The sequence below is a fragment of the Bidens hawaiensis genome, unplaced genomic scaffold (assembly GCF_021521415.1).
Source record: "Bidens hawaiensis isolate Kalapana, Puna unplaced genomic scaffold, B.hawaiensis_p1.1 tig00041324_1, whole genome shotgun sequence".
In the NCBI taxonomy this organism is placed as follows: Eukaryota; Viridiplantae; Streptophyta; class Magnoliopsida; order Asterales; family Asteraceae; genus Bidens; species Bidens hawaiensis.
In genome coordinates this window covers 1-19,194 of record NW_027505713.1, presented here as the reverse complement: position 1 = coordinate 19,194, position 19,194 = coordinate 1, and the positions used below count along the sequence as shown (strand labels likewise).

General features: G+C 33.8%; 2 protein-coding genes and 1 pseudogene across 2 annotated transcripts; 1 reads left to right on the top strand and 2 right to left on the bottom strand.

Annotated features, from left to right (window-relative positions):
* Positions 1-9,392: 9,392 nt before the first annotated feature.
* Positions 9,393-11,038, bottom strand: LOC143614921 (uncharacterized). The gene is made up of 4 exons (XM_077088217.1): positions 10,985-11,038; positions 10,760-10,899; positions 10,625-10,673; positions 9,393-9,835 (listed from the first exon to the last, which is right to left on the bottom strand). The coding sequence occupies exons 1-4, from the start codon at positions 11,036-11,038 to the stop codon at positions 9,458-9,460; spliced, it is 621 nt and encodes a 206-aa protein (XP_076944332.1). The 3' UTR covers positions 9,393-9,457.
* On the bottom strand, positions 10,988-12,068 carry LOC143614920 (uncharacterized). The gene is made up of 5 exons (XM_077088216.1): positions 11,969-12,068; positions 11,720-11,807; positions 11,580-11,646; positions 11,320-11,478; positions 10,988-11,218 (listed from the first exon to the last, which is right to left on the bottom strand). The coding sequence occupies exons 1-5, from the start codon at positions 12,066-12,068 to the stop codon at positions 11,117-11,119; spliced, it is 516 nt and encodes a 171-aa protein (XP_076944331.1). The 3' UTR covers positions 10,988-11,116.
* A 4,389-nt stretch (positions 12,069-16,457) lies between these two features.
* LOC143614916 (cyclin-dependent protein kinase inhibitor SMR6 pseudogene) lies at positions 16,458-16,760 on the top strand (annotated as a pseudogene).
* Positions 16,761-19,194: the final 2,434 nt, after the last annotated feature.

Genomic DNA, 19,194 nt, shown 5'->3' with positions numbered 1-19,194 from the left:
TTACCTTCATACTTTCTTTACATACATAATCATACGTTTTAAAGAGCCTTTCGCCCTATAACCTCACAGATATTATAAGGGTCTGGTCCCTAACATCACAGATATTATAAGGGTCTGGTCCCTAACATCACAGATATTATAAGGGTCTGGTCCCTAGTTCTCGGATATTCGTAGGGTTCGATTCCCTCTTCGTTACCATACAACCATCTTTTTCTTCTTTTATTAACTTTATTACGTTCATACACATAAGCATACATATCATACTTACCTTATACATAGCGTTAAAACCTGACAGTACGTGCAATATCCGAAGATCGTTCACGTACCATCAAGCAATCATTCATACATATCACATATATCACATATGGCATACACTTATCACTTAGGATAAATGTATTAACAACACATCGAGTATGCACACAGCCCCGAAAACATAACAAGGAATGGGGCTAGAAACTCACCTGAACATGGTTACGTTCACCGTTAATCGTAATCCCTTTCTTCAGTTGTGCACGGCTGACTGTATAACAAGTATACGTATCAATTAACTATCACTTCTCATATTGCATTTCTATCTTTATATGACCCACAACGAACGGGGGTCCGGGGGCAGCGCCCCTGGCAGCGGGGTCTAGGGGCGGCAGCCCCTAGCAGGGTCCAAGGGGCAGAGCCCCTGGCTGGGGTCGAGCTGCCAGGTCAGCTTGGAAAAATTTTATTTTCATTAACTGTCTTAACACATTTTTCATTAGGTTTTTAATTTATTTTCTAATCGAACTTGGCCTCAGGCGAAGTTACCAGTTAGGCGAACTTGGCCGTAAGCGAAGTTATCAATTAGGCGAACTTGGCCTCAGGCGAAGTTACCAGTTAGGCGAACTTGGCCGTAAGCGAAGTTATCAATTAGGCGAACTTGGCCTCAGGCGAAGTTATCGCTTTGAAGGCGAAGTTGCCCAGTCCAGCCGCTGTTTGGTTTCTATCAAGCATTTTGGCGATTTTAACACCCTTGTTATGGTTCAACATCACCCACTACGTTCCCCAACCGTTTTCGGTCGTTTATACACTATAAAGCTTGGATCTTTAAACTTCAAAGATCAAGAATCATACCTTTTTGAGCTTGTTTGGATCTCGTTTAACTTGTTTAATCACAACTAATCGCTCTCCCTCTCTCGGATCTTGTTCGTTCCTCTCCTCGGCCGCCGGCGGTGTGTGTGGTGTGTGTGTTTTGGAGTGTTAGAGAATAAGATGGAATGAATGATAGTTTAGGGTTTAGGGGATATTTATATCCCTTAAAGCCCATGGACCTAAGGCCTATTCTCATTTAACCCATCTCAATTAATCTAAGTTCATGATCCGCTCCTTACTCGATATTAAATAATTAGTAACGCGAAATCACTAAACATAACTTTCTTTATTCAACATTAAAATTTTAGGATGTTACACTGTTGGACATTTCTTCACGTGCAAATGTTGTTTTACATGAAGTTTTGTAGTATCTTTTAAGTTGAACCGTAACCTCTAAAAGCTAGTAATTTAACCCCATAAAACATAAGGGACCAAATCATATTTGAAAATGGACAAGTTATCAAGATGTGAACTAAGGATCCATCCAAAGTGGATTTCACGTCTTCTAATGTTTTTCTTTGACGTCGCTAACTTCCCATAACAACTTTCTTCATTTGCTCTCTAATTACTTCACAGTCTTTAGAGGTACTCGAAACAAAGAGAAGCAATAAGTGCCGAGAAATTACCCAACATCGATTTTATAAGAGTTAAACGTGTGCCGAAGTCTGAATGATTGTTCAACTTTCACTTAAATATATACTACGGTTAGCATAAAAACAACTTAGAACTTTAAGACCTTAGAAAGAATATATTGGCTATTTTTTAACCACCCAACTCATTAGATGAAGACGGTAGACATAAAAATTTTAGGTCATCCATTATAAGATGTGTGAAATGTGTGTTCATTATGGTAGGCGTTACGTAGACATTTGGGGCTTTCATATTTCACACAAAAAAGCATTTGTTTTAGGTTGGGTTAATAGAGTTTCGGGTATATAAGAAAAAAAATGTAAAAGCTACAATGCTAGAATTAAAACATATTATTGTTTCACTCGTAAATTATATAACCATATGGTATACCAACATATCCTGATAAAACAATCCAATAAGAGTAAAATTTAACAAACTCCAACTAGAATGCGTAAGTGTCGATCTGATAATCGTTAACTATATACTAAATAATATTATAAGGTTTTATAACAAAAGGTTTATTCGGATTGACCCGATACACAAAATGAAACTCAAGAACCCACTCGAATTTCTTCGGCTCTGATTCGGGTTAGTTTGGGTTTTCTCGTGTCGAAACTTTAAATTTCGATTTCGTAACTCGTAATTAAAAAATAACCAGAATTCAACAGAGTTTATATGACTATGGGTGCTTCACATTTCTAGTTAATTAATATCATAACTTTAACTTGGAATGTTTTCCTTTTCTATGAGAATTACATTTATATATGCAACACTAAAATAATGATCAAAGATAATTATATCATCACACCAAATCGGCTGTTCGGTTAATAAAAAAGGAAACTAAAAGTAGAATAGTGGAGTTGATCGAAGCCCATAATAAAATATAATAAGAATGTTGATGTATTATTCCCTTCTATAAAATCCAAGAATTGGTGTGGGTCCCCTCGCCGACCAAACCAATTATTCCTTGTACTCTTCGCCATCGATCAAAGATCTTAATAATATCGTGATCTCCTAATAAGATTGCCTTATTACAATTTAAAACAAATTCATTATTGTATTTTTATTAATATACAAAAAGATACAATATATGTTATTTTAGGCAAGTTTTAAAGAACCTTTGATGGGTTTTTATCTGTGATATATATCTACAAATGTTTTCAAAATAGAAATTGGGGCCAGGCATTTATCATGTCATCATGATTTAAGTTTTGTACTACATGATATATTCATATTTTTAGAGAATTGAGAATTGTGTTAACATTTCACTTGTTTTCTTTATAATTATTGGACTCATATACCTAAGTTTACATATCAATCCTCATAAACTGAATTGATTTTTTTATAAACTAAATTTTTATATATATTTTCTTCAATTTTGACCGATTCTGATCAAATAGCAATTAATCAGCACATAAACGAGATTTTACAACCATGCGTTTGGTACCACAAAACTTTCAGTTAGTTTCACAATCAACCCCACTACTTTTAATACGGTAACCCTCAAGTTCTATTGAGTTACACATACAACTCCAAGAGTTTAGTTATGGTACGAACCAATACCGTGACAAAGCAAACCGATACCAGTTGATTCCCTCTATGTGCCCTCCGCAATGCATGGGGTTTAAAACAAATAGTTTAACGCTTGGGGTTGAAAACAAATAGTTTTAATTTTTTAATTAAAGGGAAGGGATCCAGTAAAATAAAATTAACATACTAAACATATAAATAACTAGATTAATTATGCTATAAAAAATATAATAGTGTAATAATAATTACAAAAGTTATAGTGTAATAATAATTGCTCCAATTTTAACGTAATTACTCTAGTTATTTGCATGCTTCTCACGATAAAGTCATTTGTATTTAACCCAAACCCTTAATTAAATATGTTATACGTAGATATGACTTTTGTCTTATTTTACCCTCTGGCCTCAACATCAAGATTTAACGACTACCATCTTAATAGAAACCAACAACGAATACTCATCTAGTTTGTTTAACTAATAACTCAAATCTTTTGTCATGGATTCCAATTTCCATGTTATAAAACTTATGAATCACTAATTACTTGGATGATCAAAATGTTAAAATTATATAGATGAAGTAAAGTAAAGTAAACTAAACTTATAGAATGGTGCAATCAATAATTGGATTGGATGGGGGCATGCATTTGCACAGTAACAAATCTTTTGTGGAAATCATATTCAGTGTCTGTGTGTGTGACTGGGAATGAAGAAAGAAAAAAGGACAGACAAAAAGAAAAAAACAAAAGTTTAGTATGAGACTACTGATCGAGAGGTGTTCCTTAATTTTCACTTCACAACTTTTTTTTTCTTTCAAATTGTCCGCTCGCCGACATGTCGACATGATGTTCGTAGTCATAAAGTCAACATTAATTGACCCAACTTCTGTTTTCTGTTTTTCTTGACGGTACATATATGTGAATTATTATTATTATTATTATTATTATTTAGAGGTGCATAAACCAGTTTAAAATGGTTTGGGTTGGTCAATAAAAGTCAAAACCAATTTATGATCAGTTTCAGTTCGGGTTGAAACCGGTTTTATGAACAGTGACGATCGGTTTCAGTTCAGTTTTTTATCGGTTTCAGTTCTGGTTTTGGCCGGTTTTTGCCCGGTTTTGACCGGTTTCGGTTCGGTTAACCGGTTTGGATCCGGTTTTGGTGGAGAAAATTACAAACCGGTTTCTACATAATGGGGTTCAAACCGGTTCAGTTTCGGTTCGGTTAACCGGTTTATTTGTCCACCTCTATTATTATTATTATTATTATTATTATTATTATTATTATTATTATTATTATTGTGTTCATTTTTATCAATCTATAAACATATTCACTTATAAGATAATTAGGACAACATTTTAAGTGATCATGGAACCAAATGTTAATAATGTAATGGTTATTGATGATTAACTTGATTAAAATAGAAACATAATTATGTAATTATAATGATATCTCTGATTGGATTGATGTGTGTATATATATTTTCTGGTTTTTGTACGTTGTATCTATTTTTAGAGGGCATTTTGTGTTGGGTTGTTTGGTGGAATTAAGACTGAACCGTCCTCAAATCATATGTGACTTACGGTATAAGGAAGGAGTCTCGAAATGTTAACAGAGTTAATTAGATTGAGATAGATAATTATCAAGTTTGGATTAGTTATCTTAATTTTATTTATTTACTATGTTAGTTACCCGTGTAGCACACGGGTTGAAATAAATAAATTTATTTAAATAATAACATAATGTCAAATACAAATGTTCAACATATATAAAAAGATATTATACGGTAAAGTAAATTACACATTACACAATATGAAAATAAAAGGTTAGAAATTTTAATAATCTCTAAATATTTCTTTGTGCACAATATTTATAGTTTTGTTTATAACTTTACTTTCTATATCAAAACTTAGTAGTTTCACATTGTTTGGTTTTTAACTCTTGATATGCAACGCATAACTGGCCACGAATTAAAATAATTTGTTTAAAAAACAAACCAACCATCTATAGTGACTGACCTTAACTTTTATTAATCTTAAATGCAAAACAATAAATAATTGAAAAATTCATTCTTTGAAATTAATCATTTTATCTAAATGTGTAGAAAAAATATTTTTAAGAATAAAAGTGTTAATTACAGTATTACTTCCGGATAGGATTTTCGCTTCTATAACACGGTTATCATATTGTATTTTATTTTCACATGTATTTTAGCCTCAACATCGTCATTCATGACTAACCTATGACTTGACAATCTTAGATTTTAAGGTCATCTAAAACATCAAGAAACTAATAGTTTCTTGTAATGTATCATTCAATGCATGATAGATGCCATATGAATAATGGTAATATTTTTCATCCCTCGAAAATATGGATAACAAACATTTGCTAAGTTCTTAAACGATCTCATTTTTTTGATGCAAGTATATCTCGTTCACTAAAGAAATCTAAGTATTTGAAATCTTTAATAATAGAAGGATATACAAAGACAATTTATCATCTGATTAACAGTGTGTTAATGTCTAACATTTTCATTTCTAAGGTAAGAAGTTGATTTATCCTTCTGAAAAAAACCATAAACATGTAGTCTAGTGTTTATATATTTATGTGGAATTTTAAGATGATATACTTAACATAAATGATGGGTTGATTCAATAGTCAATTTAAAGAAGAAGTTATAAATGTCACTCGTAGACCGAAACTCATTCTAATCATAAAATGTTTTAACCCGAACCATACTTGATACTTTAACCAGTTATAAATTAACATAAACACATACATCAATAGTGAATTTGTCTTTTAAGGATTTGAAAGAAAAAAACATGTAATTTAGTAAATATCATATATATTTGATAAGTTAAAGTTTATTGAAATTTAAATTTTAAATTAATCTTTTCTCTTCATTCAATAATACCATTTTTTATAAAACCTCAATATTAATTAACTAATATAATATATTTGAAACCTTCATTTTTGGAATCATTATTCAAAATCAACGTTAAAATTAATTAATTATAAAAACCAAATATTAATAACTAATACAATATAATTATATAAAACAAAATAATATATTTATGTTGGTATTAGGTTTTCAAATTAGGAAACAATTATTAAAAAGAGAAAATTAAAGATTAAAAAGAAAAAAAATGAAATAAAAATTACTAATAAGAAAGATAATGTATTTAATATGAGAGAGAGAAGAGAAAATTTTGTAAGGATCACCATGGTGATGACATATGACACTTAGAAAGCTTTGTTTATTAGGCCATGTGTACTGGGCGAAATTGGGCGATATTGGAGTGGAACACCGCCCCCCTGGCGAAATTTGGGCGAAATTGGGACGAAATGGGCAAGGGTGTGGGGTATTTGTCGCCGGGGAGGAGAATGATTATATTATTATTATGTTAGTAGTGTGTGTGTGTGTTATATACATATATATATATTATTAATATATATATATATTATTATATTACTATTTGTAGCCCCTACACCATTACACCCCAAAAACAAATTCTCACCCCTTGCTGACTGGGCGCCACACGGTGCAAAACGCCCCAATTTGTAGCCCCTCCACTACACATGGCCTTATATAGTATAGATTTTTATTATAGTCCTAGTTATAATCTAAGCAGGTTTATGTTTAGCTATATATATCGAGCATGGGTTGGAATCAAGTTTTGAATTATTTTCTTAGTTAAATAATTGGAGAGTTTATTCCAAAATTAATTGTTTTACTCCAATACATTTTTGATAATTAACCACCGTAATTGTTGACGGTGAATATCAACCAAGATTCGAACCCTAAGATCCATCGTATAGCGAGAGTGGGACACTAGAGCCCGTGGGTCAGCCCGCTGAGCACAAGTTAGGCTTGAATATAGGCAGGGGTGGCTCGTGAGACAGCGAAAACAAGTTAGGGCTTTAGGCCTCTACTTAATTAAGGCCTCCAAGTCCAAAAAAAATTATATATAGATAAATTATAATGGGTAAATCAAATTCAAAGTAATGTATTGGTGTGATGGTAGGCTTGGTTATTACTAAAAAGTATATGTTATGAGTTCAAAACTTGTAATAAGCAATTTTTTTTCTTAACAATTGTTATAAAAAGGCCACAAATTCTTGTTTTAATTTAGGCCTCCACATATGTTGAGCCGGCCCTGAATATAGAATGCAACATCAAGTCCTCCTGTTCAAAACAAAATTATCATGGCCAACTATATAGTAAACATGTGTTCTTGTTTTATGATATTATACTAGAAACATGAAGCATATATAGCAATGGTCCTGGTCAAAAGTAATATCATATGATATGTCATGTGTGTGGCCACTCTAGGGTTAATCATTTCTTGTGATTTGGTTAAGTTGCTTTTATGATTTATAGTTTAATCAATTTAGTCATTAGTTTACATATGTATGATGTCAAGATGACCGGTTTATATAGCCGCATGAGACCTTATTTGAAATATAATATTGTGTGTAAGATCGTTTTAATTTTTTTAGAAAATACCGACGTTAGGGACTCTTATATGTAACATCGTAAAATTTACTTATAATACCCACTACAAAATTATCAGCATTTAATATAAGATCATATATAGTCAAAACTCTTCATATATGGTCATAGAAGCGTTGTGCGATACGCATGTAGAGTTTTGCAAAAAACTGATGTAGTGGGAAAACTCTCATGTCAATTGTTATAAATTAAATTAAATTAAATTAAATATAAATAACTTAAACATTTGATTGGTTGGAGTTTGTTGGAAAAAACCTGATTGGTTGTGATAGATTTAGTGGATAATGTTTCCTACAAAACGCTTGAGGCCAAAACTTGGCTCAAAACTTTAAGGGAGGCGATGTTCATAAAGTTTTAGGGAGAGTTTTGAAGTGAGAAACGCTCACTACGAATGGTCTAATGATAGAAATACTCAATTATGGATATTAGAAGTGACTATGAACTTTATTATTTCTTTTATTTTGTATCGTTAAGCGACCAATAGTCAAATTGATTCAAGTCATGCCAAGTAATTCTTGAAATATATGTTTACAAAAATGTTCCATAGCTATAGCCTATAGTTGGCTCTAAATTTGATGTGTCTTAATGTTGGGTTTAATCATAATTCGACCATTTTGGTTCTTCCTCTATCCATATTTCTCGTGTGTTCTTTGATTGCTTGACTTCAACATATGTTATTAATGTTTTAAAATATAGTATATTAACGTATTGATAAATATACACGAAATTCATGTTATTGTCATTCAACCGCCACGCAAGATCAACAATTCAATAAGCTTGGGCCTCTGCTGCTGACATAAAAACATCTCTTTTCATATCTCAGATACAACCCATAAGGGTTTGCCCGTAGTTAGTCACATATTCGTATTTTTATCATCATCCAAATAAATAAAATGCATTATACGGTGAGGAAACAAATTTAAAACACTTTGTTTTGAGACATTTTAAAAACACAAAGTTAAGGAACCAAATAAACATACACATAAATTGTGTGGCTTATCAATTGAGAATATGTGGTATATAACCAAGCATGAATCATCATATGAACTAGGCAAACATAGGTATATTGAGAGGAAGTGCATAGTAGAGTCTAGGAAAGATGTGTTGCTAGTGATGGGAAAAGAGTAGTTATGTTTCTATGAAACTGTCCATATTAGAGCCAAAGCACATAGTGAACATTAAACCTATACCTAACAAACATCATCAAGTATCATGTTATCTAATATCGTGAATTATTAACATTAAACTCTCCCAATCACTAAGTTTTCCAAAATATAAAAAACTTCTCACCTACAACACTCTAAATCACTCTTTAAATTATAAAAACACCCCTTCACATAATATAGGGGGTGGATGAGAATGTTGTTAAAGTGTAACAAAATTCATGTTTTGTATATTTTGCATCAAAATAATAATAACAAAAACAATAATAATAATAATAATAACAATAATAATAATAATAACAAAAATAATAATAATAATAAAAACATGCATAGTTAACAATAACTCAAGTTCATCTTTACATATGAAACAGAACCCTGCAAACCTTAAATAACCAATCTACACTATATGACTAGTAATCTTATAAAACCAAATGTAACCAACTAACCATGTTTATGTTTATCATTAGTATAACCCATAAAGTTTATGTTCTTACATAATCCAAAAACTAAGATGAAGGTGCTAAAAAGTAATCCAAAATGGTCTTTCTTTTTATAGAAGGCGGTGGATTTAGCACCGAAGACGGGCTGTCAAAACTAGCATCCAGAGATCCTTTGCAGGCTTCATTGATATGTGAAAAAGTTAACTGTTTCTCGAGTGATTCTGGAGTTCTTATTTCGGGTATAGTTGTAGGATTGGGAGAGTCGGTATGCACCGTTGATGTGTTTGGAGAGTCAGGATCGGATACTTTAGCAGAATCTTTTGTTTCGTCCTCGGTAAAAAGCTTTCTACGTTTCATTAATGGAAGTGTTCTTTCTCGCCTTCGGATTGATGAGGGTGATCTTGTGGTTAAATGATAACTGCTGTTGATGTTCCAAAGCTGAACCTGCAGAAAGTTGGATTTCAATATAGGTTACAAGGACTGTGGGTCGAATAAAACGGGTCAAGTTGACCCAATAACGCGTTTTATTCGCTTTAATGATATTTTGTATGTAACGCTAATGTTTTAATTGTAAATTCAAAAATAATATAATAAATTTGGGTCGGTTTTAAAAATTCGGTTTGAGTTTATGAAAACCATTCTGTTTTGGTTTTTGGGGTTTGAATTCAGTTTTTTTTAGTTTTACCATGTGAGCATGAAATTTTTTAAGCTGAAAAAAAAATTGCCGGGAAATAATGAATGTGGGCTAAATATTTGGGTAACACTGTTTATAAAATTTTTGTAAATTACTTAAAATTCAAGATAAAAAATGAAAATCCATAAATTCGGTTCAGTCAGATTTTCCGTTTCAGGTGCATGAAAAACTGAAAACAAACTGAAAGTTTGGTTTTTAAGAAAACATAAAACCAAGCCCCATCCGTTTTTGTTTAGGTTCTGTTTTCAGTTCGTTTTTCCAGTTTGATGCACACCCCTGACAACAGTTTTAATCTAATTCTTTGAATAAAAACAAGCTCAAAAGTTATATAAATTAAAGACAATTTTTATAAATGTCAGCCCATTTGACTGGTAAGAACAACTTTGACCCATTTGGCATATTCTATAAAATGCTAGGTCAAATCATACATAGTTTTATGGGACAAAAGAGTAAAAAAAGCAAACAATCTGTGTTTTTTTGGCATTTATATGAGAAAATAAATTTAACTTGATTTCATTGATTGTTAAGATGAAACTTACCACTGAATCATCTGCAGCAGTTGCTACTTTGCGTATCTCATGTGAACACCTGTCAATTTGTAAGCAAATATAAGTCTAATACTAATAACAGCATACAACTATATAAGTAATATTAGAATTAAACAAAATGCATACCAATCCACAGCAGTCACTTCTCCTTCATGACCTTCAAGCTTAATAGGATCTGCTTGAGGTTTGTCTACCTGCCAAACGTAGGCTAAACCGTCACTAGAACCACCAAGAATGTGGCCCGCATCAGGACTCGACGACTTTGACTGCAAAGGTAGGCAATGAAACCATTAGATTTTAAATAAAGCAAAAAAACATAAGATCTCAATATTATTGGTGAATTTTGGTTACCGATATCACATCCTTTAAAGCTTTTGATAGGACCCTTCTCAAGTTGTAGTGCATTAAAAAGATATATGCTGCAAATTGACTAAATGTTCAAAGATCAGTGATGCTAAAACTAGTCAAATAAAATATAAATTCTCAAATGTTGTCCTTATAACCGTACCTGCTGTCCATGCACGAAGATGAAATATATACACCATTTAAATCTTGGGATAAGCTAGATATACCATATGATCTTGTCTGAAAGATAATTCAACAGGAAATATAATGATGTAAATAATAGTTCATATGATGTACAATGATATATGGTTTCGGAAAAAACATTCAAACCGTATACATACCCACTTTCTTGACGACATATCTTGAGAACAGGCCTGATTAATTGGAGCTTTAAGGCTTCTAGTATCCCAAAACTTTATAACACTGTCAACTGCACCAGCAGTAGCAACAGAAACCTCATCTTTCATATACAAAACTGATGTAACACTCATTGAAGCAGCCTACAATAATGAAAGTATTAAACACTTAGTTCAAAATTAAAAAAAAAAAAATCTAGTAAATCGGAGTGTTATGTAGTGATATAAAAATTCTTCAAACTAACCTTGCTATGCCTACCCCTAGTTTTGCCATCCGATGATGTATGAGCCCCTTGAACAGTTGCTATTGTTCTAAAAAATATACTAGTATTTATTATTAACTAATAGCCGAAACATAAACTTCAAATAAACAATGAGAGCTTACAGAGTATCGGAAGGTGACCGTGTGGATTTAGAGCACCTTAGGTCCCATAAAGCAAAAGAACCGTCTCTTGAACCAGATACAATGATATCTTTACATACACAAAATCACAAATACAATGATATATTTTCATTTTTCAACTTTCGAGTTGACAATTTTATAAATATTTTTCATTTCTTTTTTGTTATTTAAATATCTAAATAGTTTATCCGGTTTGATCCCGAGGGCATCCGGGTTTTTCCATCAGTGGACCTTTGGGCAAGTGAGTATTCCCCGGGACTGGAGATAGCTTTGAGGCGCTTAAGGGCTCCGTACGGCTGGGTTGGGCCAGCTGACGGTGGCTTTTAGCCATTGAGTCACCTCGTACGGAATACCTATGCATTCTATGTTTGTTGGCCGTTTTCAAAAAAAAAAAAACATCGAAACAGAAGACAAGCGAGCAATAAGCAGTGTTGCAACCTCTTTTTTGAATTGTAAAACCCGTTCTTTTCAAAACTACATTGGTTGATCTTGAAGTTATGCATTACTACGCATGACATGTTGAATTCGGCTAAGTAACTCCACACAGACGCGTAGAAACCAAAAGTGTCAAAAGCAAAATGAATAAATACATTTTGGTTATCAAGACACGCATTCTCATTTTTAGTCACCTTGCATTAAGCAGCTTGACCGGAAAGTAGGGGTTGTTCACGAGTCAAGCCAGGTTGGTTTCGAGCCCGAGCTCGAAATTAAACGGGGTTGCTTAGCCAGGCTTGAGCTCATTTTGAAGTTAAACGAGCATAATGTTGAGCCAACGAGCCGAGCCATGGTCGATTTTGGCTCTGTCACATAAAATGAGCCAACTCAGCTAAGGTTGTTTCAAATCAAGTTTTTTTAGTTGTTTTATTCGAGTGAGCCGCAAGTTTTTTGAACAGTCATACCGGAAACCATTGCTCCCTGAGCCCACCAGAGGAGAAACCCATGTTGGATCCACACAGGCATGTTTTCCTCTCATTCATCCAAACACCAAAATGTCAGCCGGTCGAAGATATGATCTTCCCTCCAATGAGCCAGTTAGAAAATTGACAGTTACTCTTTCTAAAATGAAATTTCGACCCGCCTGAATATGTCACATAGACACATAAGCGATAGCACACCCTTGACTATATCGTATCTGTACTTGAACCTGGGAAGCTCTTTTCAATGTACTTCTTGCTCTCATATGAGTTTAAATACGCCTTGCAACAAACAGAGCATATCTCATCATAGTCGTCAGTTTATGTTCCATCTATCGGCTCAAATTAAACAAAGTTTATACCCTTTTAAGTTTGAGCTAAGAAATATTATATAGTTAAGTTCCGATTTAAAATTATTAGTTTATTAAATTTTTAGTTTGAGTCAAGCTAAACGTCTACAATTCCTCTTATATGTAAGCTTTCGTGTTATAGCATAAGAATTACGATAAAAAATTTTAATGTTCATTCAACTTGCACGCTACTCGTCACTCACATTGATGTGTGATACATTTAGATGAAATTTTTTTACAAAATAATCATCTAATTCTATAATTTATAATTAGGGGTAACTTTGCGAAAAATCAATCTGGTTTCTCTTGAAAGTATTTTTCTTGTTTTTTTTTTTTTTAAAAAAAAAAAAAAAAAAAAAACTCATCTTTGATGGCATCTCAAACTTATATTATTTTTTAAACTGAGAAAAATGATATATGAATTTTTTTAGTATTTAATAATATTGTTTTTAGTTTAACTTAAATTGAACGACTATGAATCTTAGTTTTTTTTTAATAAATTTTTGTTTTCACTAATATCTTTTACTTGACAAAACATTAGAAGAACCTATCCTCCACATCATGTTAATTTTACCCGTTACGAGATATCTGTAAATCTATGGATTCCTTTTGATCCCAAGCTCACAACTTGGTTTCTTTCTTTCTTTTTTTAAGACAAAGTTTGTAATAAAAGCCACACTAATCAGGGATAAAACAAAAGATACATATTAAATAGCAGGGTTTTGAGTCACGCTACCCAATTTAAACATTATTTACAATTACAAGATAACCACAAATACGAAGCCGAAACAATCGAATCAAACAGAGTGTCTTTGTTGTCATTGAGTTGACCGAAAAATTGACTTATTCCGAACTCTCCAAATAACCAACCATGTGGTATAGATAATCACCTCAATAACATTTATTTTTTCTATTTCACTCATTCAGACAAATTCAACTATTTAAAAATATTTAGTTTGCCGCTTTTATCAACGGGAAGAACCACCTCTATCGACCGATAGCATTCCAAATATTTGAAACAAGGTAACACCCTCCAAAGATGTGATCCATAACTTCGACCGAGTTCATACATATCGGGCATTAGATACAGAGAATATCAAAATTATGACGATTTAAATTAAATCCACTCGAGAGACGATTCAAAAGCAAGCGCCAAATCATGATATTAACCTTCCTTGGCAAAAAAATCATCCATCTCGTAGGGATGGGACCTCTAGCAGCTCATGATGATCCAGGTAAGATCTGACTCATTTGACCGAGAACAAGTCATCAAATCCACATCCATTTACCTTTAATCAATTTGATTTTCAACTAGGATTTTATAGGGTACCACCATCGCTGCTGACACCGCCATCACTATTGTCACTGTAGTCGCACCACAACTTTCATTACCATTTTGTTTTTATTCTGGTAAATTTTATTTATTATGAAGGTATATTTGTCATTTGTATCTATTGCCATGAGCCCATGAAATAACACAAAGTATTAATTCATTTCATTTCAAACAAACTAGCTATAGGAAATAAAATATAAATTCTAAAAACAAAATCACCAAAATCATAAACCGTGTGTATCAGATAATTCAGAAGGGCCATACATGTAATTTACTTAAAAATGGCAAATCTGAAATTCTTAATTATTGCTATAATTACGGGCCTAAAAACATGCAATATTATGTCTACTGATCCAGCCCAATAAAAACTAAAGTAAAGCCTCTGACACAGGGTCCAGTCGCACCACACACTACTGACTCAATAATATTTAACGGCACCGTTAACGGCCACACCGTCCGTAAAACCCCAATCCCCACCCACCCTTGGAAACCCAAAACCCACCAACGCGGGAATTAGAGCCGTTGCTAATTATTGGCGCCAAGTTTTTTCATTTGTCACCTGCCCGGAATTTCACGGGCAGAGCATCCTAAGCAAATTGTTTTTTAGCTCTCATAACATTATTATTATTATTAGAGGGAAGGGTCACTCACGGGCAGTGTTGCAAAAATCTCGATTAGTCACCGATGAATCCCTGATTAATCGCTAGTTCTTACTTCACTGATTAGTTTTGAGTTAGTCGGCAAATTAATCGGTCAATGGTCAAAATCAGCAGTTTCCAGTCAAATCTGGCCCAAATCGGCAGTTTCCGACAAGATTTCGAGCAAAAACAAGTTTTCCAGCGAAATTCCGACCAAAATCAGCGGTTCCGCACGAGATTCCAGCAAAAACCAGCGGTTTCAAGCGAGATTCCAACCAAAATATGTTTGTGTATGTATAAAACTGAAAATTACATATACAAATATATGCTTGTATATATAAAACTGAATATTATACCATTAAAGTCCGATCCAATTAATACCGATTACTCGTTATTCCCACCCTACCGCCCGACTAGCAACTTTTACAACACTATTCATGGGTATTACCCATGCACCACCTAATTCTGTAATGTTCTCTCATTTATACCTTCAAGTAGCCACAAATCACATGCGACACCTACCCATAAGTACTCTAATTTTTTTTTGTTTGTTTTTTAGTTCTACAAGTACAATAAATATAAAAAATGAATCAACTTTATATGATAAATTTTTGGCATGGAATGAAGCTCTGGGCCCATCCATATTGGTGTCATGTGCTCTCTCATATACCCACAAATAATAATCTCATTTTCTTTTTCTCTTTAGACTATACGTTGTTGCCCGCGAGCCTCGTGTTGCGTCTCATCAGTGGCGGACACTACAGTGGGCCAAGTGTGAGCCGGCTAGCGCTGCAACAAGGGCGGCTATGAAATTGGGCTAGGTATTCGATCGATCCAGCCCGACGCTCAAATAGGCCCGAATTTTTATATATATTTTTAAATTATAGATATTTTTTTGAAAAAAAAAAATATATTTTTAATATTTAAACTCAATTACTCAACTAATCTGAGGCACAAATTATTTTCGTCTCTGACACAAATTTTTCACGAGTCTCGAAACAGCAAATGACAATTAAGTGAAGAGATAGGCGAGCTAACGGCTGCCGGACCACAATGGGCTCAAGTGAGATTGGGGGTGGGGGGCTAACGGCAATGGGTGACAGGAGGTCTAACTTGCGCGATGTGACACACAGGATGACTAAAGGACACAAACCACAGCACATAAATAGAGCCGTTGCTAATTATTGGCGCCAAGTTTACTGCCCGGAATTTCACGGGCAGAGAATCCTAAGCAAAGGGTCTTGTTTCATTTATACTTATATTATTATATCTATATATACACACACAAATAACAATCCCACTTTCTCTTTATTCTCTTTATCTTTTACCGCCTCCTTTCAAACCTTAATAATATTATTATTATTATTCCATCCAAAACCCTACTTCATTTTCAAAGCACATATTCTCATATTCATATTCCAGTCTTGTTCTTCAATCTTGCTACACAAAGTTTGTTAAAAAAGTGATCTTTATTCAATATCTGATATGGGTTTTTCGAAAGAATCATTAGAAGCTAAGAAATGGGTGGTTTCAGGTGTCACAATGAGAACACCATTGAAGTCTTTATCTACAGCTAAAGTTAATAAAGAAGAAGACGATGAGAAAATCTCAAACTTTGGCAACACAACTCCGACTTCAAGAGGTTCAAAGATACCGGAACTGCTGCCGTGTCCGCCGCCGCCCAGGAAGCTCCGGCCGGTGTCCACGTGTCACAACCATGGGACTAGAGAGTTCTTTAACTCACCGGAGTTGGACTCTTTGTTTAAAATATTATCAAAAGCTAATTGATCAGTATGTGTCACTGGTTGACACATACTGGTTTTTTTATGTTATGTTACGTTATGTTAGGACTAGTTTTATAATGTTTTGGTTTTATTAGCTTAGGGTTGTTTTAGAAAGATGTATAAATATGGTAGTATAGTGATTAGCTTAGGTTTTGGGTTTAATGAGACACTTCTTTTCAATATGGTTCGAGCTGATTTTGAGCGAGCATTTTCCAAGTTGATTTTAAGGGAGTTTCGAGCAGCGAGTTATTTGAAATTATAGTTAGATGTTTTTTTTTGTGTTTTGAAATATGTATCTTTGAAAACCTAAAGGGGCAAATGGGTGTTTGCCACCAAAGGGTAAAAAGAGTCATTTATGGTCAAGTTTGGTGCTTTATGTTTGTATGTGTGGAATATTGCAAAAGGGTTTCTCACCCAATGATCTTGTTTTCTTGATCTTATTATTATTAATATAAAGCTTTGTTATTTCATATATATTTCATGATGACTGTATAATTGTATATTATTTTTGGGACATGATCTTCATACGTCACTTTTATGGTGACTGTATAGGTTTATACGACTTGTATATGGATATACGGGCCGTATAGGTCATACATAATTGACAAATGTACAGGGTTACCACACAAAACAACTTTTCAAGTCTAACCCTATACGACCCGTATAGGTCATCAACAACACAGGCCATATACGAGCCGTATAGACGAAATGCGGTGTTTGAAGATCCATGATGATGTATGAAGATCCTATGTTTTTTTTTTAGTTTCGTTAAAATTTAATAACATTTTTTTTTTCTCTAATGAATCTTTATTGTAAAGTTTTTGAACTTGCATCTACTAAGTTGAATCTTTAAATGTTATTGGTTGAATAATATAAATGGAAAAGGATCCATGAAGTAGATTTTAATGATTTGGATCAAGGTTTCCTGCATTGGTATTGTGAAAGTGTGTGGGAGTGACGTCACTCCAGCGTGGTGACAATATGAGTTTATGGAAAATAAATAGTAGCACAGTCAACACCAATGTTTTCAGATCCGGTCTGGACTTTGACCCGGACGTTATACCAGGTCAAAGGTCGGACCGATCTGGGAGGGCGGACCGGTGTTGACCCGAATAACGTCATAAATAATATAAATAAAAATTTTATATATACCCTATATATTTGTGAAAAATTTAAATATATATCTATAAAAAATAATAATACATTTAAGTTTCAAATATAAAATATAAATTAAAAAGTAACCCAATGAAAATAGAGGTGATACGTATATACAGTTAAAAAAAAAGACAGAATACATATATGAACTTTAAACTAGTCTTCAATTACATTTAATATTTCCGTTCAATTTTCCCAAATCCCAATATTCACATCTCTTCAGATTTTTTCCCCCAACCCTAAGAAAACCAACCATTGCTGCTATGCCTCTTCATACATATAAAACTTGAAGCAAAATCAAGTGTCCTTCTTCTTCACCACTGCCTTTTCTCTACGGCGGCCGGGCGTCAGACTTTGACCAGTCGCCGGAAATTGGCCGGGATTTGCCATAAAGTGACTTATTTTTGGTCGAAAATAAGGCTAATTAGGGATGATTTTGGCCGGAATTAATGTTTTACCGGTTAAACCGGCGGTTCACCGGTTCCGGTCGAACCGCAAACCGACAAACCCGGCCGGGTTTTTTAAAAACGGGTTGTAGGCATGAACCGGACCAGAAAACATAGCGGGTCACGGTTGGACCAGCCGGTCCGGTCCGGGTTTCAAAACATTGGTCAACACACGTGTTTCTGTGCATAGGAGTCAACGCCAAAATAGTAAACAAAAAACAGAGAAAATTCCCAAAATAGTCCATTTATAAAATGTGGTTCCAAGTTTATCCCTATAAATTCAAGTTTCTAATTTTGTCCCTTTGGTATCTCGTCGCCGGCGACATGTTAGCGAACACTGACGATGTGTTAACATAACATAGGGTTGACGATGCGTTATGCTGCTAACATAGGGTAGCAGCGATGCTTTAATGTTTAAAGCAGGGGTTCCACGATGCGTTAGTGGATAACGCATCGCTGCTACCCTATGCTAGCAGCATAACGCATCGTCAACCCTATGTTATGTTAACACATCGTAGGTGTTTGCTAACATGTCGCCGACGACGAGATACGTTTATGTTGCTAACATAGGGTAGCAGCGATGCATTATCAGCTAACGCATCGTGGAACCTCTGCTTTAAACATTAACGCATCGCTGCTACCCTATGTTAACAACATAACGCATCGCCAACCCTAGTTATGTCAACACATCGTCGTGTTCGGTAACACGTCGCCGGCGACGAGATACAAAAGGGACAAAGTTGGAAACTTAAATGTAGAGGAACAAAATTGGAACCACATTCTATAAATGGACTATTTGGGAAAATTCCCATAATAGCCCATTTATAGAATGTGTTT